General features: G+C 62.3%; 1 protein-coding gene across 1 annotated transcript in view; it reads right to left on the bottom strand.

The window, feature by feature from the left end:
* NPR2 (natriuretic peptide receptor 2) overlaps positions 1-27582 on the bottom strand; it is a 49761-nt gene that overhangs the window by 8555 nt on the left and 13624 nt on the right. Inside the window, exons 3-11 of the mRNA XM_065406324.1 lie at positions 21032-21145; positions 16275-16410; positions 15845-15939; positions 15411-15543; positions 14851-14935; positions 13029-13149; positions 2354-2428; positions 2091-2168; positions 1445-1549 (exon numbers count right to left, since the gene is read on the bottom strand). Of these exons, the coding sequence (XP_065262396.1) occupies positions 1445-1549; positions 2091-2168; positions 2354-2428; positions 13029-13149; positions 14851-14935; positions 15411-15543; positions 15845-15939; positions 16275-16410; positions 21032-21145 (942 nt within the window). The remainder of the gene's footprint in view (positions 1-1444; positions 1550-2090; positions 2169-2353; positions 2429-13028; positions 13150-14850; positions 14936-15410; positions 15544-15844; positions 15940-16274; positions 16411-21031; positions 21146-27582) is intronic.

The following is a 27582-nucleotide window of genomic DNA, read 5'->3' as shown; positions in this document are numbered from 1 at the left end:
GGGAGGTGATTTTACCTCTCTACAGCACTGGGGAGCCCGAAACCAGATACTGCGTCCAGTTCTGGTGTCCACATCTTGAGCCGGATCTTGGCGAGGGGGCAGAAAAGAGCCACAACAATGATTCGAGGGCTGCAGAAAATGCCTGACAGTGACAGACTTAAAGAGCTCAGTCCAAACGCTGGCGAGTGCGCGATCGGCGTGTAAACGCCTTCACAGACGGAAAATCCTGGGCACCGAAGGGCTCCCAATCTAGCAGGGAAAGGCAGAACCACCACTGATGGCTGGACGTTAAAGCCAGACAAATTTCAATTGGAAACACGGCTGCTGAAGCATGGGAACTGACTGCCATGGGCAGTGGTGGACTCTCCATCCCTTCGTGTCCGCAGATCAGCCCCGGAGGCCTTCCTGGAAGATGCTTTAGTCAAACCCAAGTTCTGGGGCTCAGTCCCAGGGTAACTGCGGGGATTTTGCTAGCCTGTGCTCTGCAGGGGGTCACTGTCAGACTAGCCATTTAAACTCGACGAGTACAGGAATGTTCTTCACGTTGTACATTCTCATTCACCTCGTTTGCCAGCAATACCTAATTCGCCTGGGGCAGGGAAGGGAAGGGGTGGGGGCAGAGCAGGGGCAGGAGCCATGGGGAAGGGGCAGGGGCGGGGTGGGGCGGAGCAAGGGCGAGAAGAGGCAGGCACGGGGCAGGGAAGGGAAGGGAAGGGGCGGAGCTGGGGCCATGGGGAAGAGGCGGGGCAGGAGCTGGAGCAGCACGCAGCTGTGCAGGGCACCAGGAAATGTGGTGCCCCAAATCTCCTGGTGCCCTACGCAGCTGCGTACTTTGTGTATGGGTAAGGACGGCCCTGACGGGCTCTTCGCCAGAGTTTCCCTCTTGCACAGTCGTGGGATCATTTTTGGCCAGCCAATAAACTCTGCTTTCAAAATTCCCACTTTTAATTCACATTTTTCTGTCTAAATTTTTCCTCCCAATAAATTTTACTCATAATTTTCCTCTGGGTTGGGAGAAGCCCTTCTGAAGCAGCAAGTACTGATCTCACTGTCCTCCGCTTGCTCGTACTGAAAGTGGTCAGGTCTCAATCACTGGTCCCTGGGCAACCACCAGCCTCCACACCAGTGATGAATTCATCTGCACCCGTGCTGGGTGTAACACCTTTCGTCTTAGAAAAGCATCATCTATAATGTCTAGAAACTGCTGATCTTGTACCACGGGCGGCAGGAGACCTCCCGACTGACGTCACCCACAACAATGCAATTTTTCTTTCTGCACGTTGCAGAGAGGTGCCTAAAGAGGAGTTCGTCCTGCTCTCTTGTTGGGCCAGTGCTCTGTAACAGACCCCGCCAGCCCCTTTCCTGGGCTCTGTCGGCCACCGCAGCCTCTCCAGGGGTCACCGCCCAGTAGCAAGCGAGCCGGCGGCATGCCCACCCCCCTCACCTGCAGGCTGCCCCGCGGGCAGTACTCCGTCACGATGCAGACGTTGGGCGGGTCGATGCAGGCGCCGATGAACCTGGTCAGGTGGTTGAACTGGATGTCCCTCATCTAGGGCCAGAAACAGAAGCAGGGACCCATCAGAGCCCTGGCTGGGTAACCTCGCACCACCCAGGCTGGGAGGGGATGGGGCCGGTCTGGGTGTCCGGCGACCAGCGCAGTCGCTGCAAAGCCCTAGGCCGCAGGCACTCTGGAATCAGAGCCTCGCGACATGCTTGACGCTAGCACAGCGACGGCCGTTCCTGGGCCTCGGCTCAGGCCCTGAGAGCCAGATTTGGGCTGGATGATAAAATGGGGCTTGTGGAGTCCTGGGCGGAGCAGGGAGGTGGGTGCATCTGCATGTGTGCGTTGCTGCCTGTGTGCCCCCCCATGGACACACGTGTCCCTGACATGTCTCTGGCACCTGGCGCCACGTGAGACCCACCAGGCTCCACAAGGCACCTGGTTGTGAGCTGAGCACGGCCAGGGCTCTGAACCACGCCACACTCAGCCAGTGCTGGGGCAAGCTGGGAACCCCCCCAGCGTCGCTTCACTCCTGCCCCAGCACAGACCCCTGGACCCCCCATCACCTGCCCAGCTCCCCAGTACATACGTGTTTGAGTTCGAAGAGCACCTGCCTCGTCAGCTCGATCCGCTTCTTATTCACATGCTTGATAGCCACCACGTTCCCCTGGGGGCCAGGGACAGGGACAGGGTCAGCGCCGCACGGGCGGGAAGTCAATGCAAGGGGACGGGGCAGGCGCGGATGCCTTTTGAACACCACGTTCCCCTGGGGGGTAGGGACAGGGACAGGGTCAGCGCCACACGGGGGGGCTCAATGCAAGGGGATGGGGCAGGCGAACGCCAGGGACTCACCTTGAAGTGGCCAGTGTTGGCGAAGATCTGGTACTTGCCGTGGGCCGTCATCAGGGAGCCATAGCTGGAGCCGCGCTGGAAGGGAACAAGGCAATTAGGAGAGCATGGTAGGAAGAGTGGGGGGCAGGGTGTGGCCTGAGGGCGCTCTAGGCCAGGGGCCGGAAGGAGGGCCAGGGGCTGGCTTGGCAGGGACCTCGAGGTGATGGGTGAGTTAGAAGAGCTACGTGGGGATGGCTGGGGAGGCGACAGGGGATAGTGCATAGAAAAGTTCTGTGGGGGATGGCTGAGGGAGTGTATAGGGCATGGCACAAAGGGTAGGGCTCTACAGGGGAAGGGCCGAGGCGTAGGGGCTCTATAGGGAAGAAGCTGAGGTGTAGGGGCTCTATAGGGGAGGGGCCAAGTCGTACAGGCTCTATTGGGGAGGGGCTGAGGCATAGGGGCTCTATAAGGAAGAATCCGAGATGTAGGAGCTCTATAGGGGAGGGGCCGAGGCATACGGGCTCTATAGGGGAGGGGCCAAGGTGTAGGGGCTCTATAGGGAAGAAGCCGAGGCGTACGGGCTCTATCGGAGAGGGGCCGAGGCGTAGGGGCTCTATTGGGGAGGGGCCAAGGAGTATGGGCTCTATTGGGGAGAGATGTGATGGAGCAGGGAGCAGGGCGGATTCGACCTGGGAATGTAGCCTGGGAGTTACATTGAGCTACCTGAGCTGTAACCTGAGCCAGGAGGGGGGGTGGGAGAGGTGACACCTTCTGCCCAGGAGACAGAACAAAGGAGAGGGGGAGCAGAGGGGAGGGGGGAGAGAGTTGCTGGAGGGATTTGGGAGTTTTCACTTTTGGGCTGGGAGGTGCAACGCAGGGAACCCCAAGCTGGAGTCTAAGCTCCCTGCACTCCCCAAAAGGACTTGATTGAGCGGTCCTGGTTGTACCTACAAGCTCTGCTGTAGACTGTGTTCCTGTTATCCAATAAACCTTCCGCTTTACTGGCTGGCTGAGAGTCACGGTGAATCGCAGGAAGCCGGGGGTACAGGGCCCTGAGTCCCCCACACTCCGCGACAATTGGTGGCAGAGGTGGGATCTACTGCACCCCATGGCCGGCGCTTCCTGCAGTAAGAGACTGGGGAGCAGTAAAACGAAGGGGGATGGACGGGGACCAGGTGGGCTGAAGAGTCGGAGAGAGACGGTTTCAGGGGGCGATTAACCCCTGGGAGTGTGTGACCAGTGAGAAGGACTTTTGCAGTAACAGGGTCCCCCGGGGGATCGCAGCGAGTGGTCCCAGGGGCGGAGGAGTCTGCAGCTCAATCCTGGCAGAGAGGTGGTGACCTGAAGAGGGGCTGGCACACTAGGGGTCCCCCTGGAACGGTGAAAAGCGGAGAGCACAGGCCGGCGAGTGGCCAGCAGGAGGATGTATGCTAAACGCCTTAAGAGCGACCTGGTGGAGCTGTGCAGGCAGAGGGGGCTGCGCATTGGGAGGTCCACCAAAGAACAGCTCATTGCCCGGCTGGAGGAGAGGGATCGCTTGGATGAACCGAGCCCTGTCCCTGAGAGAAGCCGCCCGGCGGATGCAGCATGGGCCCCGGGACCTGACATGGCTGGGAGGGAGCAGACTGCTGCCGAGGACATCCCGAGACCCTGCCTACCTATACCTAGGGGAGGGGTTGGGGGAAGCCCAGCGAATACCGAGGGCACCCTGACCCCGGCGGTCAGCCGGGGATTGTCCCGGCGGAACTCCCCGTCCCGGGAGCGGATGCGGCTGGAATGTGAATGGGAGATGAGACGGGAAGAGCTTGAGTTAAGGAAGCAAGAACTGAAGCAGGAGTGGGAAGAGAAGGAGAAACGACGTCAACATGAGGAGAAACAATGTCAGCATGAGGAGAAACAACGTCAGCATGAGAACCAGCGTCAGCATGAGCTGGAACTGGCCAGGCTGAGGAGCAGTGAGGCCCCGGCTGCGGTGAGCGAGGGGGGACCCAAGACTGCAAAGAGCTTTGATAAGTGCTTCCTGGCCCAGCGTAAGGAGGGGGAGGACATGGATACCTTCCTGACGGCCTTTGAGAATACCTGCGAGCTGCTCCAGGTTGACCCTGCAGACAGGCTCCAGTTTCTCATCCCCTCACTGGAGTCCACAGCCAGGGAGGTGTACAGCCGACTGAAAGGGGCGGAGACGGGGGACTACAAACTGTTCAAAAAGGCCCTGCTCCGCGAGTTTGGGCTGACCCCTGAGATGTATCGGAAAAGGTTCCGGAGTCAGCGTAAAACCCGTGAGGTCACATACCTACAACTAGCCAACCAGGCGCAGGGGTATGCCCGCAAGTGGACAGCTGGGGCCCAAACTAAAGAGGACCTGCTTGACCTATTCGTACTGGAGCACGTGTATGAGCAGTGCCCATCTGACCTGAGGCGATGGTTGATGGACCAAAAGCCAGAGAACCCACAGCACGCAGGCCAGCTGGCCGATGAGTTTGTGAACAGTCGGGCAGGGGATAACAGGGAGGAGTCCCAAAGGAACAGTCCCACCACAACCCAGAGAGAGAGTCACCATGGGACCTCCCAGTGAGGAAATATGGAGAACCCCCACCAAAGGGGAACATCCTACTTCAGGTCCATCCGACCCGTTTGAGGGAACCCATGGGACATGGGCTGCTATCACTGTGGCCAGAGAGGCCACATACGGGCCCTGTGCCCGAGGCTCAGGGACAGACTGAGCGGACCCAACCCACAGAGGGTTGACTGGGTAGAGACCCAGCCGGGCGAGAGGCAGCATTCCCAGGGAAGGGGGGCTGGCAGCGTACCACCTGCTAAGGAGGGAGGAGGGCCCCAGGCCAGCTCCTCTGGGGGGCTGGATGCTCCAGACTCTGGTTTTTTGGTTTACAGGGTGGGCGCGGGGCTGTCCCTCCGCAGAGAGTGCCTTGTTCCCCTGGAGGTGGATGGGAGGAAGGTCAATGGATACTGGGATACGGGCGCAGAGGTCACGCTGGCCCGGCCCGAGGTGGTGGCCCCACATCGAGTGGTGCCCAACACCTACCTGACCCTGACGGGGGTGTGCGGGACCCCAGTCAAGGTGCCTGTGGCGAGGGTACACCTGAAGTGGGAGGCCAAGGAGGGCCCCAAGGATGTGGGGGTGCACCACCATTTGCCCATGGGGGGGGGCCCTGGAGGACTGGCCAAGCAACCCCCAGGGTGCCCTGGTTGTGACCCATAGCCACAGCCGGCGAGGGGCACTGCTCCCTGACCTTGGGGAGGGTACCTTGCCCGAGGCGCAGGACCCTAACCCGGTGGGGAGGGAACACCCAGGGACACAGCTCAGGGGGGCTGCTGCCTCAGACCCAGCCGGCGAGAGAGAGCAGGTGCCCATCCCTTCCCCAGCTGCTGAGTTCCAGGCCGAGTTGCAGAAAGATCCCTCCTTGCGGAAGATAAGGGACCTGGCCGACCTCAGTGTGGTACAGACCATGGGGAGAGGCTGCCAGGAGAGGTTCCTGTGGGAGAAGGGATTCCTATACCGAGAATGGGCTCCCCCAGGGGAAGTGGAGTCCTGGGGGATCAGGAGGCAGCTGGTGGTTCCCCAGAAGTTTCGCCACAAGCTACTGCACCGGGCCCATGACATTCCCCTCTCAGGGCACCAGGGAATCCGGCGCACCAGGCAGAGGCTGCTACAGAACTTTTACTGGCCTGGGGTCTTTACCAACGTCTGACAGTACTGCCGATCCTGTGACCCCTGTCAGAGGGTGGGGAAGGCCCGGGACAAGGGGAAAGCAGCCTTGAGACCTTTGCCCATCATAGAGGAGCCTTTCCAGAAGGTGGCTATGGACATAGTGGGACCTCTCAGCAAGACGACCCGGTCGGGGAAGAAATACATTCTGGTGGTGGTAGATTTCGCCACCCGCTACCCCGAGGCAGTGCCCTTATCATCCATCGAAACAGACACTGTGGCAGATGCTGACCATTTTCAGCCGAGTGGGGTTTCCCAAGGAAGTCTTAACAGACCAAGGGTCCAACTTCATGTCGGCCCTACTCCGGTGCTTGTGGGAGAAATGCGGGGTCCGGCACAACTGGGCCTCAGCGTATCACCCCCAATCCAACGGGCTGGTGGAGAGGTTCAATGGGACACTAAAGATGATGCTAAAAACATTTATGAACCAGCACCCGCAGGACTGGGACAAGTACTTACCTCACCTGCTGTTCGCGTACAGGGAGGTACCCCAGGAGTCTACCGGGTTTTCACCTTTCGAACTGTTATATGGAAGGCGGGTAAGGGGGCCCCTAGACCTGATGAGAGACGAATGGGAGGGGAAGGTCACTCCCAGGGGAGAGTCGGTGGTGGAGTATGTCCTGACCTTCCGGGAACGACTTGCCGAGCTCATGGGCCTGGCCAGGGAGAATCTGGCCCGAGCCCAGAGGAAGCAGAAGGTCTGGTATGACCGCACGGCGCGGGCCCGCGCCTTCGCCACCGGGGATCAGGTGATGGTCCTCATCCCCGTGAGGAAGAACAAACTTCAGGCCGCCTGGGAAGGGCCCTTCAAGGTTGTCAAGCAACTAACTGAGGTAAACTAGGTGGTGAAGCTGTCGAACAGGGCACACCACCGCCGGGTGTACCATGTGAATATGATGAAACCATATTATGACAGGGGGAATGTGGTGTTGGCCGTGTGTGGACATTGGGAGGAGCAGGGAGATGACCCTTTAGTAGATCTATTCCCTGGGACAAGAGCTGGCTTCCCCCTGGAAGCAATTCCCCTCGCGGATCAGCTGACCCCTGCCCAGCAAGCTGAGATCAGAGGGGTTCTGCATCTGTACCGACAACTGTTTTCCAACCAGCCTGGACGCACTAATCTGACTGTCCACCGGGTGCAGACAGGATCGCACCCGCCTATAAAATGCTCCCCCTTCCGAGTCACAGGGAAAACTGCTCAGGACCTGGAAAGAGAGGTCGGGGACATGCTGGCTTTGGGGGTGATCCAGCCGTCTTCCAGCCCTTGGGCCTCGCCGGTGGTGCTGGTCCCCAAAAAGGACGGGTCGATCCGGTTCTGTGTGGACTATCGGAAGCTCAATGCCATCACTGTAGCCGATGCCTACCCCATGCCCAGGCCTGACAAGCTCCTAGACAAGCTGGGAGGCGCTCGGTACCTTACTACCCTGGATCTTACAAAAGGCTACTGGCAAGTGCCGCTGGATGCAGATGCCAGGCTGAAATCGGCCTTCATCACCCCTCTGGGGCTCTAGGAGTTCCTGACCCTGCCTTTTGGCCGCAAGGGAGCGCCGGCCACCTTCCAGCGCCTGGTGGATCGGCTACTGAGGGGGATGGAGAGTTTTGCCATGGTGTATATTGACGACATCTGTGTCTTTAGCCAGACCTGGGAGGACCACATGTGCTGGACCGACTCCAGGAGGCTGGGCTGACTGTAAAACCAGAGAAGTGCAAGGTGGGGATGGCTGAGGTATCCTACCTAGGTCACCGGGTGGGGAGCGGCTGCCTAAAGCCGGAACCAGCCAAAGTGGAGGTGATCAGAGACTGGCCCGCTCCCCAAACCAAAAAGCAGGTCCAAGCCTTTATTGGGATGGCGGGATACTACTGAAGGGTCGTGCCCCACTTTAGCGCCATAGCCGCCCCCATCTCTGAGCTGTGCAAGAAGGGGAAGCCAGACAAGGTGGTCTGGACCGAGGAGCGCCAGGAGGCTCTCCGGGCGCTGAAGGAGGCTCTGGTCAGCGGCCCAGTTCTGGCAAACCCAGACTTTGACAAGCCCTTTATGGTGTTCACCGACGCCTCAGACACGGGACTGGGGGTGGTGTAATGCAGGAGGATGAAAAGGGGGAGAGACACCCCATCGTGTACCTGAGCAAGAAGTTGCTACCCCGGGAGCAGAACTACGCGGCCATCGAGAAGGAATGCCTGGCCATGGTGTGGGCCCTCAAGAAACTAGAGCCATATCTCTTTGGGCGACACTTCACCGTGCACACCGACCACTCTCCCCTGGCCTGGCTGCACCAGATGAAAGGAGTCAACGCCAAGCTCCTGAGGAGGAGCCTGCTTCTGCAGGATTATGACAGCGATGTGGTCCATGTGAAGGGAAGTGACAACCTGATAGCGGACGCGCTGTCCCGGAGAGGGGGCCCTGAACTTCCCCAGGTCACTGGTCAGAGTGACCCCACTCAGTTCAGTCTCGAAGGGGGGAGAGATGTGACGGAGCAGGGAGCGGGGCAGATTTGACTTGGGAATGTAGCCTGGGAGTTACATTGAGCTACCTGAGCTGTAACCTGAGCCAGGAAGGGGGGTGGGAGAGGTGACACCTTCTGCCCGGGAGACGGACAAAGGAGAGGAGGAGCTGGGGGGAGGAGGGAGAGAGCTGCTGGAGGGTTTTTTTTGTTTTCAGTTTTGGGCTGGGTGGTGCAACGCAGGGAACCCCAAGCTGGGGTCTAAGCTCCCTGAACCCCCCAGAAGGACTGGATTGAGGGGTTCTGGTTGTACCCCTACACGCTCTGCTTGGGACTGTGTTCCTGTCATCTAATAAACCTTCTGTTTTACTGGCTGGCTGAGAGTCACGGTGAATCTCAGGAAGAGGGGTGCAGGGCCCTGACTTCCCCCCACTCCGTGACAGGGGCTCTATCGGGGAGGGGCCGAGGTGTACGGGCTCTATCGGGGAGGGTGTCACAGAGTGTGGGGGGACACAGGGCCCGGTACCCCCGGCTTCCTGCGATTCACGATGACTCTCAGCCAGCCAGTAAAGCAGAAGGTTTATTTAGACGACAGGAACACAGTCCAAGACAGGTCTTGCAGGCACAGACAACAGGACCCCCTCAGTTAGGTCCATCTTGGGGGTCCCAGGGCACCACAGCCCCCTTGGGAGGTCAGAGCCCGGTCTGCCTCCCAGCCATATCACCAGCCAGCTCCTGAAACTCTCTCCCCCCTTTGTTCAGTTTCCCGGGCAAAGGTGTCACCTGGCCTCTAACCCCTTCCTGGGTTCTCACGTTACATGCTCAGGTATTCTCCCTCGGCCAGTCTCCCATCCCCCCGCGCAGACCATCCTAGCCACACTCCCCTGCCTTCCTAGCCAACACTCCCCACTCAGCATTCAAAGACCACAGTAAGACCAGTCCCAGTTCGTCACATCTCTCCCCCCTTCGAGACCGAACTGAGTGGGGTCACTTCAGCCAGTGACCTGGGGAAGTTCGAACCTACCCCCATTCCCATGGATGCCCCCGCATCCCTACCATTCCTTGGTGAGAATTACACCAGGCCCTTCCAGTTTCACGCCCCCCCTTAGGTCGGGGATGCTTGATGACACTCGTAGTTCACATGTGGGAAGGCTTATGTGGCCCGTGCCCTTTTCCCACCCCAATACCCCTGGGGTTCAAACAGGGCTGGGGTCTTCTCCCAGCGTTCCAGTCTGGAGGGCTGTGATTCGGGCTCTCTTGGTTCAGAGCCCCCCTTTTTACCTTGGCCACCCTCTGGAAAGGCTCCTCTATGCTGGGCAAGGGTCCTAAAGCCATTTTCCCCTTGTCCCGGGCCTTCCTTCCCCTCTGACGGGGTCACAGGATCGGCAGTACTGTCGGACAGTAACAAAGACCCCAGGCCAGTAAAAGCTCCGTAGCAGCCTCTGCTGGGTACGCCAGGTTCCCTGGTGCCCTGAGAGGGGGGTGTCATGGGCCCGGTACAGCAGCTGGCGGCGATACTTCTGGGGTACCACCAGCTGCCTCCTGATCCCCCCTGACTCCATTTTCCCTGGGGGAGCCCATTCTCGGTACAGGAACCCCTTCTCCCACAGGAACCTTTTCCGGCCACCTCTCCCCATGGTCTGTACCGCACCGAGGTCGGCCAGGTCCCTTATCTTCCGCAAGGAGGGATCTTTCTGCACCTCGGCCTGGAACTCAGCAGCTGGGACAGGGATGGCCACCTGCTCTCTCTCGCCGGCTGGGCCTGAAGCCGCAGCCTCCTTGAGCCGTGCCCCTGGGCGTTCCCTCCCCACTAGGTTAGGGTCCTGCACCTCGGGCAAGGTACCCTCCCCGAGGTCAAGGCGCAGTGTCCCTTGCAGGCTCGGGCTACAGGTCACGACCAGGGCACCCTGGGGGTTGCTTGGCCAGTCCTCCAGGTCCCCCCCCATCAACAGCTCAGTGGGCAAATACGGGTGTACCCCCACGTCCTTGGGGCCCTCCTTGGCCCCCCACTTCAGGTGTACCCTCGCCACGGGCACTTTGACTGGGGTCCCGCCCACCCCCGTCAGGGTCAGGTAGGTGTTGGGCACCACCCGATCTGGGGCCACCACCTCGGGCCGGGCCAGCGTGACCTCTGCGCCCGTATCCCAGTATCCATTGACCTTCCTCCCATCCACCTCCAGGGGAACAAGGTACTCTCTCCGGAGGGACCGCCCCGCGCCCACCGTATAAACCAAAAACCCTTAGTCTGGAGCAAACAGCCCCCCAGAGGAGCTGGCCTGGAGCTCTCCTCCCTCCTTAGCAGGTGGTACACTGCCAGCCCCCCTTGCCTGGGAACGCTGCCCCTCGTCCGGCTGGGTCTCTACCCAGTCAACCCTCTGTGGGTTCAGTCTGCTCAGTCTGTCCCTGAGCCTGAGGCACTGGGCCCGTATGTGGCCTCTTTGGCCACAGTGATAGCAGCCCCTGTCCCGTGGGTCCCCTCGAGCGGGTCAGATGGACCTGACGCCAGGTGTTCCCCTTTGGTGGGGGTTCTCCATATTTCCTCGCTGGGAGGTCCCATGGTGACTCTCTCTCTGCGTTGTGGCGGGACTGTTCCTTTGGGACTCCTCCCTGTTATCCCCTGCCCGACTGTTCACAAACTCGTCGGCCAGCTGCCCTGCGTGCTGCGGGTTCTCTGGCTTTTGGTCCATCAACCATCGCCTCAAGTCGGATGGGCACTGCTCATACACGTGCTCCAGTACGAATAGGTCAAGCAGGTCTTCTTTAGTTTGGGCCCCAGCTGTCCACTTGCGGGCATACCCCTGCGCCCGGTTGGCCAGTTGTAGGTATGTGACCTCACGGGTTTTACGCTGACTCCGGAACCTTTTCCGGTACATCTCAGGGGTCAGCCCAAACTCGCGGAGCAGGGCCTTTTTGAACAGTTCGTAGTCCCCTGTCTCCACCCCTTTCAGTCGGCTGTACACCTCCCTGGCTGTGGGGTCCAGTGAGGGGATGAGAAACTGGAGCCTGTCTGCAGGGTCAACCTGGAGCAGCTCGCAGGTATTCTCAAAGGCCGTCAGGAAGGTATCCATGTCCTCCCCCTCCTTACGCTGGGCCAGGAAGCACTTATCAAAGCTCTTTGCAGTCTTGGGTCCCCCCTCGCTCAGCGCAGCCGGGGCCCCACTGCTCCTCAGCCTGGCCAGCTCCAGCTCATGCTGACGTTGTTTCTCCTTCTCTTCCCGCTCCTGCTTCAGTTCTTGCTGCCTTAACTCAAGCTCTTCCCGTCTCATCTCCCATTCACATTCCAGCCACCTCTGTTCCAGGGACGGGGAGCTCCGCCGGGACGATCCCCTGCTGGCTGCCGGGGTCAGGGTGCCCTCGGTATTCGCTGGGCTTCCCCCAACCCCTCCCCGAGGCATAGGTAGGCAGGGTCTCGGGATGTCCTCGGCAGCAGTCTGACCCCTCCCAGCCATGTCAGGCCCCGGGGCCCACGCTGCATCCGCCGGGCGGCTTCTCTTAGGGACAGGGCTCGGTTCATCCAAGCGATCCCTCTCCTCCAGCTGGGCAATGAGCTGTTCTTTGGTGGACCTCCCAATGCGCAGCCCCCTCTGCCTGCACAGCTCCACCAGGTCACTCTTAAGGCATTTAGCATACATCCTCCTGCTGGCCCCTCGCCGGCCTGTGCTCTCCGCTTTTCACCGTTCCAGGGGGACCCCTAGTGTGCCAGCCCCTCTTCAGGTCACCCCCTCTCTGCCAGGGTCGAGCCGCAGACTCCTCTGCCCCGGGCCCGCTCGCTGCGATCTCCCGGGGGACCCTGTTACTGCAACAGTCCTTCTCTCTGGTCACACACTCCCAGGGGTTAATCGCCCCCTGAACCGTCTCTCTCTGACTCTTCAGCCCACCTGGTCCCCGTCGATCCCCCTTCATTTTACTGCTCCCCAGTCACTCACTGCAGGAAGCGCTGTCCACGGGGTGCAGTAGATCCCACCTCTGCCACCAGTTGTCACGGAGTGTGGGGGGACACAGGGCCCGGCACCCCCGGCTTCCTGCGATTCACCATGACTCTCAGCCAGCCAGTAAAGCAGAAGGTTTATTTAGACGACAGGAACACAGTCCAAGACAGGTCTTGCAGGCACAGACAACAGGACCCCCTCAGTTAGGTCCATCTTGGGGGTCCCAGGGCACCACAGCCCCCTTGGAAGGTCAGAGACCCGTCTGCTTCCCAGCCATTCCACCAGCCAGCTCTGAAACTCTCCCCCCACCCTTTGTTCAGTTTCCTGGGCAAAGGTGTCACCTGGCCTCTAACACCTTCCTGGGTTCTCATGTTACATGCTCAGGTATTCTCCCTCAGGGCCAGTCTCCCATCCCCCCATGCAGACCATCCTAGCCACACTCCCCTGCCTTCCCAGCCAACACTCCCCACTCAGCATTCAAAGACCACAGTAAGACCAGTCCCAGTTCGTCACAGAGGGGCCGAGGCGTACGGGCGCAGCGATGGCCAGAGGTGCGGGCGCTCTGGAGGCGCGGGGCGTACGGGGATGGGCGTTCTCACCAGCGACAGGGTGAGCCGGCTGCCTGCCCCCCTGTAGTAGCGCTCGGCATTCCCAAACTGCAGCTCATCCCAGCGGATCCGCCACAGCATACTGGCCAGCTCCTTCTCCAGCATCAGCTTCCTGGGAAGCACAGGGTGTCAGGGGAGCCCCCGGATCCCCAGGGGCACCGTGCTCACAGGTGACACCTCTGGAGTGTCCCAGGGAGTCCAGCCTCAGGGCCTGTCCCCACCACCGTCTGCCCGGGGTGGAGTCAGACCCTAGTGCCACGCAGCCCGCCCCACGTCTGCTCTCAGAGTCCAGTCACACTGGGTGTGAGATTCACCAGGCATGTGCAGCGGGCTATGCTGTGTGTGTGTAGCACACGCGTGCAGTGGAGCACAAGCATGTGCACATATGACATGGGGTGGGGGCCTGTGACTGTTAGCCACAGCACCGGGGTGTCTGAGGGAATGGGGCGCTGTCCCCTGGGAGCAGCATCCTCCGGAGCCTGCTGTGGGATCCCTGTGGGGGACCCAGTCCCCCTGCGCCGGACGTGGCACTCAGTGCAGAGTAGGCGGGAGCAGGGGGCCAGCACGCACTCCCCAGGGTGGTGCACGTGGCAGGCTCGCTGCTGGAGGGGACCCGGAAAGCCCTGGCCGCAGCCTCCCGGGCCCTGCCCCAGTGCTGTGACGCCAGCCAATGCCTTCGGATACTGTGGGGCGGGGGGGGGCAGGCCGGCCGGCAGCTCAGATCCCGTGCCGGGGGTGCCAGGCTAATGGTTTCCCAGTTGACACCACGGAGCAGGATGGTGCCATGGGGCTGAGCTCCCCGGGAGGCTCCGGGGTTAAGACAGAAGCTCTGAGCAGAGCGATTCCCAGAGGAACCCAGCTGCCGGAGGTGGGCCTGGTGCTCTGGAATGTGGGGGTGGCCCCAGGCTGGGCAGCGTGGGACTGGAGCCGGCCGGGTGGAGGACCCAGAGCTGCCCTCCGAAGGGCGGCTGGTATCGAGGGATCTGGCTGTGCTGTGTACGGCTCCCTCCCCGCTGGGGCTGCCTGGGCTGTGATCACAGGGTGGGACATTCGCCCAGGAGCCCCCAGGACAGGACGTCTCTGCCGGGGTGGCCAACAGCTAGGCCCTGCGCCTTGGCGCTCTGCGGATGGGACTGGCTGGGCCAGGCACAGAGCACCCGGGGCACTGGCAGAGCCGCCCCCCACTCCCAGCTGGCCCCCCCGTCCTGGGGGCTCCACTCTACAGGCCCCTCTGCCTTTGGCCTCTGCTGGGGGGCTGCTGGGTGCCAGTGGGGAGGGGGCTGCTGAGGATTCACCCCACCCACCCTGCACACACACCCTGCAGTGCACATGCACTGGCTGTGATCCGACCCGGGTGGGGCACCAGGTTCCCTTGGTGTTCCCAGCGGCAGAGCCCCAGGCCAGGCCCCGGGAGCAGGGTCCAGGCTGGGCCCCCAGGAACAGGGAGCCAGGGCGGGAAGCAGGGTGCCAGGCCGGTGCCCCGGGAGGAGGGTGCCAGGGTGGGCCCCGGGAGCAGGGTGCTGTGGGCGGGGCCCCGGGAGCAGGGTGCTGTGGGCGGGAAGCAGGGTGCCAGGCCGGGGCCCCGGGAGCAGGGTGCCAGGGCGGGGCCCTGGGAGCAGGGTGCCAGGGCGGGGCCCCGGGAGCAGGGTGCTGTGGGCGGGCCCTGGGAGCAGGGAGCCGTGGGTGGGGCCCCAAGAGCAGGGAGCCAGGACGGGGCCCCGGGAGCAGGGTGCTGTATGCGGGGCCCCGGGAGCAGGGTGCTGTGTGCGGGGCCCCGGGAGCAGGGTGCCAGGGCGGGGCACGGCTGTCTCACCTGAAAATCAGGAAGCTGGAGATTCCAAACATGACGAGGGTGAGGCCGGTGCCCAGCGCCACGATGGCCAGCGTGGAGAGTGGGGCTGGAGAGACGAGCGGAGAGCTGGTTAGCGGGGGCAGGGCTCCCCACACAGCCCCCAGGCCCTGTCCAGCTCCCCGTCGAATGCTCTGCCCTTCCCTCGAGGCACCCAGCATGTGCTGCCCGGCCCAGCCGGGCCCCAACCCCAGCCCTGAGGGCAGCAGCCAGAGACCTGGCAGAGCTCCCCATGCCCAGAGATTGGGGCCGGGGGCTCAGGAGGGCGGGCAGCCCCAGACCTGGCAGGGGAGCAGGTGTCCTGCAGCCCCAAGGCTCCTGGCTTAGCTGGGCATTTTCCTGCATATGGGGCAGGCGCCTTCCAGTCCAGACGCTGCCGGGACAGGGGGATCCAGGGCCCCCCGACCGCCCCAGGGCAGGCCGAACGGGAGGCAGGGATGCCGGGGGCTCAGGAGACAGGCCCAGCAGGATGCAGACTGCCCAGGGCAGGGGTGCAGGCCCAGCCAGCTCCCCATCACACCCACTTTTATCACAGGAGGGGTCATCCACATCGAAGACGCAGGGAGGGTTGTCGAGGGGGGGCGCCCCCTTCACCCAGCGAATGGGCCTCCCCAGCCAGTTCAGCTTCTTCTCCGCCCCGGCGTAGTGCCCTGCCACCTGCACGGAGAGAGGGCACAGCTGGGCCACAGCGACCCCTCCCCAGCCAGACCACCAGCCCCTCCCCCACCCCTCTATGCACCCCCTTCCTTGACGAGCAGCCCCCCAACAGCCCAGAGCCTCCCCCTCCCCCCACGCATCCCTGTGTCCCCCCAAACCCCTCCGACCCCTGCCGGGGGCACTGACCCTGCTGCGTCTCCCTCCCCCAAAGCCCACGGCAGGCTCCTGCCCTGGGAGGTGGCTCAGCAGCTGGGACAGTCCTGTGCACTCTGGAGCCCCCCTGCCTCGGGGCCGCACCCACCTCGTATTCCCCGCTCTCGGGGTCGCCCATCACCCACAGACTGAAGTCCGTGTCCCGGTCGTTGTTGCCGTCCATGCTCACCAGTCCAGTGACCCCTGGAAGGGAGGGGCAGGGGTGAGCGCCCTGGGGCTAGGGAGGCAGAAGGAGGGTGTGGGGGTGTTGGGGTGCGGGGGTCCCCTCCTGACCAGTGAGCACTCGGCACCAGCTTCTCTCCCGTACACCGACGAGAGGCAGCTGGGCCTGGGGCTGCTTCCCCTGGGGCAACTTGTGTGCCAGGCCGGGCGCTGAGCCCGAGCGCACCCAGCGGGGCCAGCCCAGGCCACGGCTGCCCTGGCAAAGCGTTGCTGGGATCGTGCCGGGGACGCAGCCCGTGCCAGCCAGAGCGCCTGGGCTGATATCTCCTCCCCCCACAGGCTCCCCAGGCCGGTACCCTGGAACTTCCGGTCCCGCATCTTCTGCACGATGCGGGTGCCGTCCTTCTTGGAGCCGCCCTCGGCCAGCGTCTCGTTCAGCGCCATGGCGTAGAGCAGCACACCGTCGTAGAAGCAGCCGGCCACCAGGTTCATCTGCCCCGGGAGAAAGACATCAGAGCCCTGCGCCGGTCCTGGTGCCTGCACCGGAGACAGCCCCGCACCCAGCACGGCCCCCAGCCCTGATCCCCGACACGGCCCATACACCCCCTCCCCTTACCTCCTCCACGGTGCCCTGCACCGGAGACAGCCCCGCACCCAGCACGGCCCCCAGCCCTGATCCCCGACACGGCCCATACACCCCCTCCCCTTACCTCCTCCACGGTGCCCTGCACCGGAGACAGCCCCGCACCCAGCACGGCCCCCAGCCCTGATCCCCGACACGGCCCATACACCCCCTCCCCTTACCTCCTCCACGGTGCCCTGCACCGGAGACAGCCCCGCACCCAGCACGGCCCCCAGCCCTGATCCCCGACACGGCCCATACACCCCCTCCCCTTACCTCCTCCACGGTGCCCTGCACCGGAGACAGCCCCGCACCCAGCACGGCCCCCAGCCCTGATCCCCGACACGGCCCATACACCCCCTCCCCTTACCTCCTCCACGGTGCCCTGCACCGGAGACAGCCCCGCACCCAGCACGGCCCCCAGCCCTGATCCCCGACACGGCCCATACACCCCCTCCCCTTACCTCCTCCACGGTGCCCTGCACCGGAGACAGCCCCGCACCCAGCACGGCCCCCAGCCCTGATCCCCGACACGGCCCATACACCCCCTCCCCTTACCTCCTCCACGGTGCCCTGCACCGGAGACAGCCCCGCACCCAGCACGGCCCCCAGCCCTGATCCCCGACACGGCCCATACACCCCCTCCCCTTACCTCCTCCATGGTGCCCTGCACCGGAGACAGCCCCACACCCAGCACAGCGCCAATCCCCAGCACGGCCCCCAGCTCCATGGCCCCGATACAGGCCCTTATGCCTGACACAGTCACAGCTCCATGGCTCTGATCCACAACACAGCCCATACAGCTGCCCATGCCTGCCACAGTCCCCATTACCAGAGAGCCCCGCACCCGACGTGGCCCCTATCCCTGACACGACCCCACAGCCCCCGTGCCCCACCTGGCAACGATGGCGCAGGAATGCAGGGCTTCTGAGAAGGGCACGGAATGAGCAGGGGCTGGGGAGACGCCCGGTATAGGGGGAGAGTGCAAAGATTGGAGCTGTACAGGAGGGACCCACGATGACAGGTGAGGGAAGGGGGCTGGGGTGCTGCTGCTCCCCTCAGAGGTCCAGGCTGTGGGGTGCAGGGGGCAGGCTCAGGAGGCTGTTGTGAGCAGGGGCTGCTGTCCTAGGGGCTGTGTGAGCACCCGCCCATCTCTCCCACCTGCAGCAAGACCTCCCAGCTCCGTGGGGCAGGAGACCTCCCAGCTAAGCAGCTGACATCTCTCTGTCCAAGCTCCCAGCGGGAGATGCCTGGGGCCTGCACACGGCAGGTGGGCTCCCCACACGCTCCCCAGGGCACCATCAGATCCCCTGGCTTGCCCTGGGCCGCACCGGCAGGCAGCAGGAGAACCCACTCCAGCTCGGTGGGGTCACACCTGGGGGGCTGCGTGGGGCCCTTGGGGACAGTGGGGGTTGGGGGAGAGGGCAGCTTCCCAATCTCACTCCAGAGATAGCTTGGCAGAGAGGATCTGCCCCCAGGCACCAAGCCCTGTAGCTTCCCGGCCTCTGGCCCAGCAAGCCTGGATCCATCACTGGAGCTGTCCCCTGCCCGTCATTGCTGTGCAGGCCGTGACCTGGCTCCTTGTGAGGGGAGTGTCCGCGCCCTCCGCTCCGCACGGGCAACCCCAGGGGACCGGGTTCTGCCCGACACAGGGAGCCAGGCAGTGCTGCAGCCTGAGCGTCGCCCATCACAGTGCTGGGGGACGGGGTCTGCCGGGCAGCCACCCCAGGGCCCTGCCCAGCCCAACAGCAGCTGGCTGGGCTCCCAGCCCAGCCCCACTGGGAGTGCCGCCAATCCAGCCACGCTCCAGAGACTCACCAACAGCAAGAGCGACCCCCGGCTCCAGGCCCCTGCTCCAGCCATTCCACGGCAGCCTTCAGCCCCATCCTGGGGCCCTCGGCCACCCACCAGCCCAGCCCCATGGGGAAGCTCCTAAAGGTCTGTCTCCACACCAAAGAAAACCCCACGGCTGGCCCCTGCCAGCTGACTTGGGCTGCGCTGCGGGGCTGTTTCATGGCTGGGGCTGGGGCTGGAGCTCAGGGCTCTAGGACCCTGCAGGGTGGGAGGATCCCAGAGCTCAGGCTGCAGAATCCACGAGCCCCATGGTTTTGCTTTGCTGTGTAGACAGACCCTGAGACGACTCCAGCCTCCAGCTTCCTGGCTGAGCAGTGACTCCCAGCCCCCTGGCCACAGGGCAGTGAAGTCTGGGCTCCAGCTCTAACCACAACCTTCACAGAATGGGGCTGAACCCCTAGAGTATCCCCACTACAGCCACTCTGCCCTCATAGGAGGGATCCCAGCACACGGCATAACCAGGGCAATTCCCTTTGTTCATAAAGATACAGAGAAGTTAAGTGCTACCTGAGCCAATGATCCCCAGACACAGCACCAGAGGAGCTGAACCTGCCGCAGCCCCTTGCCCCAAGGACGGGACGGCAGCCCCATCGCTCAGGGCTCTCTCACGGCGAGGCACGGGTCCCTCCCAAACTGCTTTTAATCCTTAGTATTGTGAGTCTGGCTGGTCTCATTCAGCACAGAAGTAGCTGAGCCTTCCCTGAACTTGCAGCCTCAGTGACACCTTGTGGCGGAGAGTTCCGCAGGCCGATCACACATTGTGCATTTCCTTTGATCTGCTGCCCCTTGGTTTCCCTGGAACTTCCCTGTCCTCGTGGCACATGAGAGGAGAGAGAGGCTCTCACAAGCAGCCACCCCCAGCCCACGTGCACCACAGGCACCGCCGAGAGCGACCGCCCAGGCGACTCCCGCGGCAGCGTGCCAGATTTGACCGCACGCGGTGCCCCTTCTGAATCCCGGAGGTTGCTAAGCGACGCTCTCGGAGCATTCAGAAGCCCAGGCCCTTAGCAGCACAGAAACAATGTCAAGGATGCCCTCAGCCTCCACCTGCCTGCACCGCAATCAGGGGCTGCTGTCACTGGGCAGGGCACTGCAGCGGCCGTAACTCTGGGAGTGCTGCCGGCAGGGCGCAGCCCACGCTGCCACCATGAGACACAGCCCTGCTGTCCTTCAACGGGGACCATCCCCAGGGCCAGGCCTCAGCGAGGGACAGAGTCTGGGGGGAGCCCCCACTGCCGCTGCTGCGTGGGGTTGACGTGCCAGAGACAGAGGGCAGCGTGTGTGTGTCAGGGCAGCGTGCACACGTGTCAGGGCGGCGCTTGTGTGTCAAGGCAGCGTGCACACGTGTAAGGACGGCGCTTGTGTGTCTGGGCGGCACTTGTGTGTCCGGGCGGCGTGCACGTGTGTCTGGGCGGCGCGTGTGTGTCCGGGCGGCGTGCACACGTGTAAGGGCGGCGCGTGTGTGTCCGGGCGGCGTGCACACGTGTAAGGGCGGCGCGTGTGTGTCCGGGCGGCATGCACACGTGTAAGGGGGGCGCGTGTGTGTCCGGGCAGCGTGCACACATGTAAGGGCAGTGTGTGTGTGTGTCAGGGCAGCGTGCACACATGTAAGGGCGGTGTGTGTGTGTCAGGGCAGCGTGCACACGTGTAAGGGCAGGGTGTGTGTGTGTCAGGGCAGCGTGCACACGTGTAAGGGCAGGGTGTGTGTGTCAGGGCAGCATGCACACGTGTATGGGCAGCGTGTGTGTGTCAGGGCAGCGTGCTCACGTGTAAGGGCGGTGTGTGTGTGTGTGTGTGTGTCAGGGCAGCGTGCACACGTGTAAGGGCAGTGTGTGTGTGTGTCAGCGCAGCGTGCACACGTGTAAGGGCAGTGTGTGTTTGTCTGTGTAAGGGCTTCCTACAAGTTCATCCAGTGCCATGCGCGTGTGAACAGGACCCTGCAGCCCCACAGCACAGACCTCAACGGCTGGGGCTCACAGAGCACTGACAGGAATGGGGGCTGGGCGGGGCCCTAGATCCCCCGGCGCAACCAGGCCAGGCGGGGCCCCTGCCGACCCGTGGCACAGCCAGAAGGGTCCTTTGCTCCTACCAGCCTGTTCCCTTCCTGCTTGGAGCCCTGGGAGAGGTTTCCCGGAGCGGGGCAGATGGGTGGGATGGGGAGTGGCCGGGACCCAGCCGCTTCCCAGCCACCAGCACTCCCAGGCGCGCGCGCGTGTGTGTGTGTGTGTGTGTAGAGCTCGGGGGGGGGGGGGGGGGGGGCTCATCCTCCACACTCCTGTGCTGGGTCCCGCCTCCTCTCTCACTTTTTCATTCTCTCCATCCCACCCTGCACCCTTCATCTCCTGCTGGCTCGCCCAGCCCACCCCTGCTCCGGGGAGGGGAGCCAGCCCGCACGCCCGCCCCCAGGCTGGTCTATGCCACCGGCACACATGGGGCAGGCCGGCCCGGCCCAGCCCAGGGACCAGGCGGCTGAGACCAGGACCAACATTTTACAGGCCTTGCCAAGGATGCTCGGGCCGGGCCCAGTCCCCGTAGGCCTCTTGGGTCGTGCCACAGCACCCCTGCCCACAGCCCAGCAGGGAAGGTGCCGGGCACACACCAGCCCTGGCAACGCACCGGCAGGCCCAGCCCACTTACCAGCGAGTAGCCGAGCTCCACCTTGAACTCCTCCTTGGCTCGCAGGATCAGCTGGGTCTGGAAGTGCTGGTACTCGGGGTTCTGGGGTTCGTGGTAGGTGATCACCAGCACCGTCTGCAAGGCAAAGCACAGGCCACTGCCTCGTACCCAGCAGCGAACCCACCCTGCTGGGGCCAGGGAGGGGAGGGCGACAGCCCCACTCAGAGAGGGGTGCTCTATCTCAGGGCCCCAGGGGTGACCACGTGGGAATTTTCTGTAACATTTTTATGCAGTCTGTGTGTGCCTCAGTTTCCCCTGTGTGCTGCAGTGTTACCTAGTGGGTAGAAAGGCTTGGTGCTCTCTGCAGCGGCTCAGCGACTCAGGTGTGGATGGCTCCCTGCAGTCTGGGGCTTGGGCCCCATAATCCAGGGAGTTTGTGAGAAGACAATGGCAACCCCAGTCACCGGGACTTTGATGCCTAGCAACCAGCGGCCATGGACGGCTACCTCTCACCAGGAAGCCCAGCAGCATTTGCCCAGCTGGAGAACAAAGGGCTGGGGAGGTGCCAGGGGGTGGTTAAGGGCTGGCTGCTGAGGGCTTGGGGCACACACCGACTGGGACACAGCGGTCAGGGGCCAAGGCTTGGGGCTCTGGGCGGACCTGACCAGCTGTAACTTTCTTTTCTCTGGACTAACCAAGGACTTCCTATGCTGTGTGCTAGTCGACTAATGACCCCGACTGTCTGCCCCCGCTGGCAGAGTGTCCCTGCAGACCCTGGTGGAGGGGTGCGTTGCTCCCCAGGATCGGACAGGTCTGCCTCGGACTCGCTGAGCGGAGCTCACGGGGTGGGGCGGGGGGCTGCAGGCCCAGGGGTCCAGCCTGAGGAGGTGGTGAAATCGCATGGCTGATCCTGGAGGAAGAGTGAGACCCTCGGGGGTCTGGCACATGATGGGATCCCTGCAGAAGCTGTTCCAAAGTTGGGGTCATAGCACCGGTCCTGTGGGTCTGACACCATGTGCCCCCTGGAGTCTCTCAGAATCCCCCCCACGGGTGGGGTCCCACGCCCTGTGGCCTGCTCCTGAGGGAGAGGGCACTAGGTCAGGCTCCCCACAATCACTGAAGAGGGAATGGCTTTGGTGGGGGCCCCCAAACCCGACCCCAGGCATGGACCTGGAAGCCCTGGTGCAGTCCCGACCCCTGACCCCCAGGCTAGCATAGGCCTGACCCTGACTCCACCCCTGGCCTGGCACAGGTCCGACCCCCGACCTCTAGCCTGGCCTGGCGTAGGCCCGACCCCTGACCTCCAGCCCCAGCCTGGTGCAGCCCCGACCCCTGACCCCCAGCCTGGCATAGGCCCGATGCCCCAGCCTGGCATAGGCCCAACCCCCAATCCCTAGCCCCGTCCTGTCCCGACCCCCAGCCCTAGTCCTGACCCCTGACCTCAGTCCCGGCCTGGCGTAGGCCTGACCCCTGACCCCAGCCCCGGCCTGGCGTAGGCCCAACCCCTGACCTAATCCCGACCCCTGACCTCAGCCCTTGCCTGGCGTAGGCCTGACCCCTGACCCCAGCCCTAGTCCTGACCACTGACCCCCAGCCCAGTGCCCGGCCTGTGCCATGTGGGAATTTTGGTAATATTTTTATGATCCCCATGCGTGCCTCCATTTCCCTCTGGACGTGGCGTGGCCAGGCTCTGCGTGGAAGGGAAGGGAGGAGGCGCTGACTCAGCAGCCCGGCTGGAAACCAGAGTCATTCACATGAATAAAGCCCACAGGTGTGTGAGTGGAGGCTCCAGAGAGCCGGGGAGCCCCAGTGGCGGGACAGTCGCACCGAGTGATAACAGCCGAGGAAGGAGGTTCCCTGCCTCGCTGCGGGGAAGCAGAGCAAAGCCCGGAGCGGAGAGCACAGGTGGCGGTGCCAAGAGCTGAGTGTGCAGAGACACCGAGCACACACCTGGGACAAACGACAAAGGGCGAGACAGCGAGACAGGGCCCAACTGGATTCTACAGCACCTTGGCTGGGGGTTGGCTAGACTGACCCGTCTGAACCTCTGCATCTGTCTGCTGACCTCGGGACCTTCGCACGCTGCGCCAGGTGACTAATAAGCTGCTGCCTCATGCCCTGGGGGAGCTCCCTCGGGGGTCTTGCTCTGCAGGGAACCGATAACAGGCTGGCTCACCCCTTAACAGCTGGAGAGCTGGGGCCGGCCCACCCTGGTTGCAGACTGAGCCCCCCCAAGAGGAATCGGGGGATGCCAGGAGAGAAGCAGCAGGAGGCCGCGGAGAAGGGGAAGTCCAGGAAGTTGTGGTTATGTCTGCAGAGAGCCAGGCTTGTCTACACTCAGAGTCAGGCTCGTGTCGAACTAGCTGTGCATGTCTCTACGCTTCCATTTGTCTCCCGCCCATGCACGCGCCCTGTTACGGCGATGCAGTAACACCACCAGTCCTCCAGCTGCTGTCCCACAATGCCCAGCACAACCACTCTGGTCACAACTGTGAACTCGGCTGCCCCAGGGTCACGAAGACCGGAACCCACCACCAGACATTTCTGAAATGCCTTTTCCTGGGTGCCCAGCTCGCCTAGCAGCTCTCCATGGTCACGTGCCAGCGCCCAGCCAGCGACGCGCTCCAGACGCGCTCCTTCCTGGAGCAGACAGGTGCCGGATCTCCCGGGCCTGTGGGAACACCGCTGCGCGCCGGCCATAGAAACGTGGCAGCCGTGAGCAGATTGCTTGGGGGATGCAGGAGAAGGGGTACGGCAGGGACCAGTGGCAGTGTCGCATGAAAGCAGAGGAGCTGTGGTGGGTGTACCAGGCAGCCAGGGAGGCCAACAACCGATCCGGTGCCAAGCCACAGACCTGCTGCTTATACGAAGAGCTGCATGCCACCCTCAGCAGAGACACACACACACCCCCGCACACCACCATGGATGCCTCCAAGAGCCAGAGCCAGACCACTGCTGTGAACGGAGAGGACGAGGAGGAGGGACATGCAACTGGTGAGTCCTGCTACGCCACGAGCCAAGACCCGTCTGAGACTCCCCCAGGCCAGTCACTCCCGTCTGGATGCGCCTGAAGCATGGGAAGGAACATGAATGCATTTCTCATGACAGTTTAAATGCAGTGGTGGTGACGGAGCGCACTGTGAAAGGACACAGCCATCGACTTCTCACTCATTTACTCGTACGAGAGGAGATAGCAGCACACCGACCAGAGGGAGAGGTGGTATCTGCCCTGTAGAGTTAGGCAAGGGTGGCAGGCGGAGCAGCTTATTGATGTGCTGAGGGATGTTCCTTGCCTCCTCCCGCGAGCTCTCGGTGAAATGTTCACGGAGAGACTCTGCAATCCTCTCCCGAAGGACTCTAGGGATGGCAGCCCGATTTCTTCCTCCACAGTAGGACCCCGTCCCACGCCAGTCTGTGATGAGCTCGGCTGGCACCACTGCAGGAAACCGGCTTCGGGACACCAGCAGCCGCTGTGGTCTCTGTGCCTCTTATGAGCGAAAGCTCAGCTGAAATCCGCACGGCCCGACGAGTGCCTGTACTCAGTGCCTTTGCCCCATGCACGTGTGTAACATTCCCTCGCCCCCTGCCGCCAGACTCCCCAGACGGCAGAATGGAGCTGGGCACAATCACTCAGGGCAGGTGTCAACGAGAAAGTCTTGTTTAAAATGCAAGGGGAGTTCTGCACCTTTGCTTTCACTTTCCGTTGTGACTACGCTGACAAGGGTACGGCTGTGTGCTTCAGCTCTAGCTCTGCCACTGCGGCTTCGGGGGGTTCCCCCTCTTGAGCCAGAAGAGGAGGAGAAAGAAGAGGACTTGGGATGTGTGACGAAGTGGGGGGTTTGTTTTCGGTGGGTTTCAATGGTTTGCATGCAGAGGGAGTGGGACACAGTTTCCCCGGGTGTTACTGGTTTAACGAGGTGAGGGGAAAGGGAGTTGTTGCAGAGGACCGGAGAGGGAACTTGGGAACCCAGCCGATGGCCGGGAGGACGGATACCTCAGTGACCGGTGACCTGGCGACCCGGAGACCCAGCTCAGGAGTTGCAGCCGGTTCTGGCCAGTGGGTGGACAGTGGGCTGCAGAGTGAGGACCCAGTGACCTAACCAGCCGGTTCCAGCCAGAGAACAGAAGAGAAGAGAGGAGAGGAGGCCCCAGTTTACGACCCTGTTTACCTGGAGAGAAGACAATGGACAGAGGCGGGGCCTGGGGCCGGGGATCTCAGATGCCCAGCTGGGAGCAGGGGGGCTCTGGGCTGGAGAGGGGGAGCAGGCAGAGCCCACCTGGATGCAGGGAGACTGGGATGTGCTGGGCTGAGGGAGGCCAGGCCTGAGGGTCAGAGAGTTTCCTGTGCTGTGTTCAACACTCAATAACCCTTTTGTGTTACGCTGGCTGGGAGTCACTCCGGGCTAGAGAACAGGGTGGCATCAACCCCTTTGGGGGTGGAGGCCCAGGGGGTCCAGAGCGAGTGGACTCCCTGAGGGGGCCCACGGCAGAGACAGACGTGCTGAGGCTCAGAGAGGTGCGGCTCCAGGAGGTGGAGGGGCCTGACCCCGAGAGAGAGTGGACCCCCGAGAAGGGCTGTCCCCTGAAAGGGGCACCCCCCACGGACCGCATGGGGCCAAGAGTGGGCACGATCTGTGAGTCCGTGACAGGATGCCATGTCCAGTGAGATCCTGCAAGCCAGCGCTGCATCCGACTGTGAGCAGAGGTCCCAGAGCGAGAATATTGCAGACTGAGAAGGAAAGAGCAGACAAGAGAAAGGCCCCAGGGTCCTGGCAGGCCAAGGAGAGGGAGATGCACCAGGCCATGATGGGGCTTCTCCCGCAGCAAACACAGATGCTGCAGACTCTTGTGGACCTACAGGTTCAACAAGCCCGGGCTCGCCTCCCTCTGCAGTCCATGGAGAGCTCCACTGCAGCACCTCCCTACAGCCCTCTTAACAGTCCATGTCGCATGGGGGCGCAGCCCTGCCTGCACCCCTACACCAGCCAGGACAAGCGCAGCTTCCTGTACACTGACAGGAGAGAGCCACGGCTGTGGTATGGGCAGCCAAAATGGGATGAAATGGACAAGAATGTTCTTTCCCCTTGATTAGATTAGTTCTGTTCCTTTCTTTCTGAACTTTTTATCATGTTGTTTTTTAATTGCATGCCATTTCTATGCACTGGTTTTGGTACCCAATAGAATCTGGTTTGGGGACCATAATTGATCTTTATTTAGCCACACGTGCTACAGAAGGCCAGTGCTACTGAAAGGTTTCAGAGTAGCAGCCGTGTTAGTCTGTATCCGCAAAAAGAACAGGAGTACTTGTGGCACCTTAGAGACTAACAAATTTGCACCCCCGACTTGTTATTGTCCAGGGCACCAGAATTCTTGGGCTCAGCCACACACACAGTGTGACAATGATAAAGGTACAGCACGCAGCGCCAAATGAACAGGTCCATTGACAAGCTGTTCTCATCAGAAATGGCCCCCAGCCCCTCCATAATTCTAACAGCCCCAACACGTAAGGGCCAGGTGCAGCCCTGTCCCCCACGCCGCATTGTCTGGCTCACGGGTAAAGGGCTCTTTCACGGCCTCCCGCAACCACACAGCTCTGCACTGAACTCTTCTCTCAGTCCTTCTGTCTGTCTGGTCAAACTCAGGAGACAGCCACTCCCCCTGCACGCTAGCAGCAGCTTTTCCCCCAGTGCCTCACCGGTATTCAACAGGCAGCTCTAACCATTGGGATGTTTTTTCTCACTGAGATCTAATCTTGTGAGCAAACGCCACCAGTGTCTCTTCACTTGACCAAAAGCACATTCCACTGGCACATCTTTCCTTGGTGCTGTCCAGGTGGCCGGAGTACAGCTCCCCGAGCCAGAGGAGTAAGGGGTGGGCTGGCTCCCCCAGGATCACTACTGGCATTTCAGCATCGCCAATGACGATCCACTGAGCGGGAAGGAAGTCCCTGCTTGCAGCTTTCTGAACAGTCCTGTGTTCTAAAGATGGGAGCGTCAGGCACCTTCCCTGACCGGCCAACGCTGATGTTGGTGAAGCGTCCCCGTGATGCACCAGCGTTGCAGAACCACAGAAAAGCCCGTTCTGCCGATGTGCTCTGTGGCAAGGTGGCCTGGGGCCAAAATAGAGCTATACGTGCCGTCTATTGCTCCACGCTGTTCGGGAACCCCATAGCTGCAAACCCATCCACTATGTCCTACACGCTGCCAAGAGTCACAGTCCTGCAGAACAGGAGACGATTAACGGCCCTGCAGGCTTGCATGATGACGGCCTGCACTGTGCATTTTCCAATTGCAAACGGATTTCCCACTGACCGGTAGCATGGGGCGTTGCAAGCTTCCACAGTGCAATCGCCACTCGCTTCTCCGCTGTCAGTGCAGCTCTCGCTCTGGTGTCCCTGCGCTGGCGGCCTGGGGTGAGCTCGGCACACAGATCCAGGACTGCGCCAATGCTTGTCATCCCAAACCTGCACCGCAATGCGATCCCACCGCTCACTGCTCGTTTCCCAGCCCAGAAGCGGTGCTCCACCGTCTGCAGCTGTCCTGTGAAGACCACCCACCACCTTGAATTGGTTT

This window comes from Emys orbicularis, chromosome 6, assembly GCF_028017835.1.
Source record: "Emys orbicularis isolate rEmyOrb1 chromosome 6, rEmyOrb1.hap1, whole genome shotgun sequence".
NCBI classification, from domain to species: Eukaryota; Metazoa; Chordata; order Testudines; family Emydidae; genus Emys; species Emys orbicularis.
The sequence above is the reverse complement of the archived record's forward strand: the minus strand, read 5'-3'. Positions and strand labels throughout refer to the sequence as shown.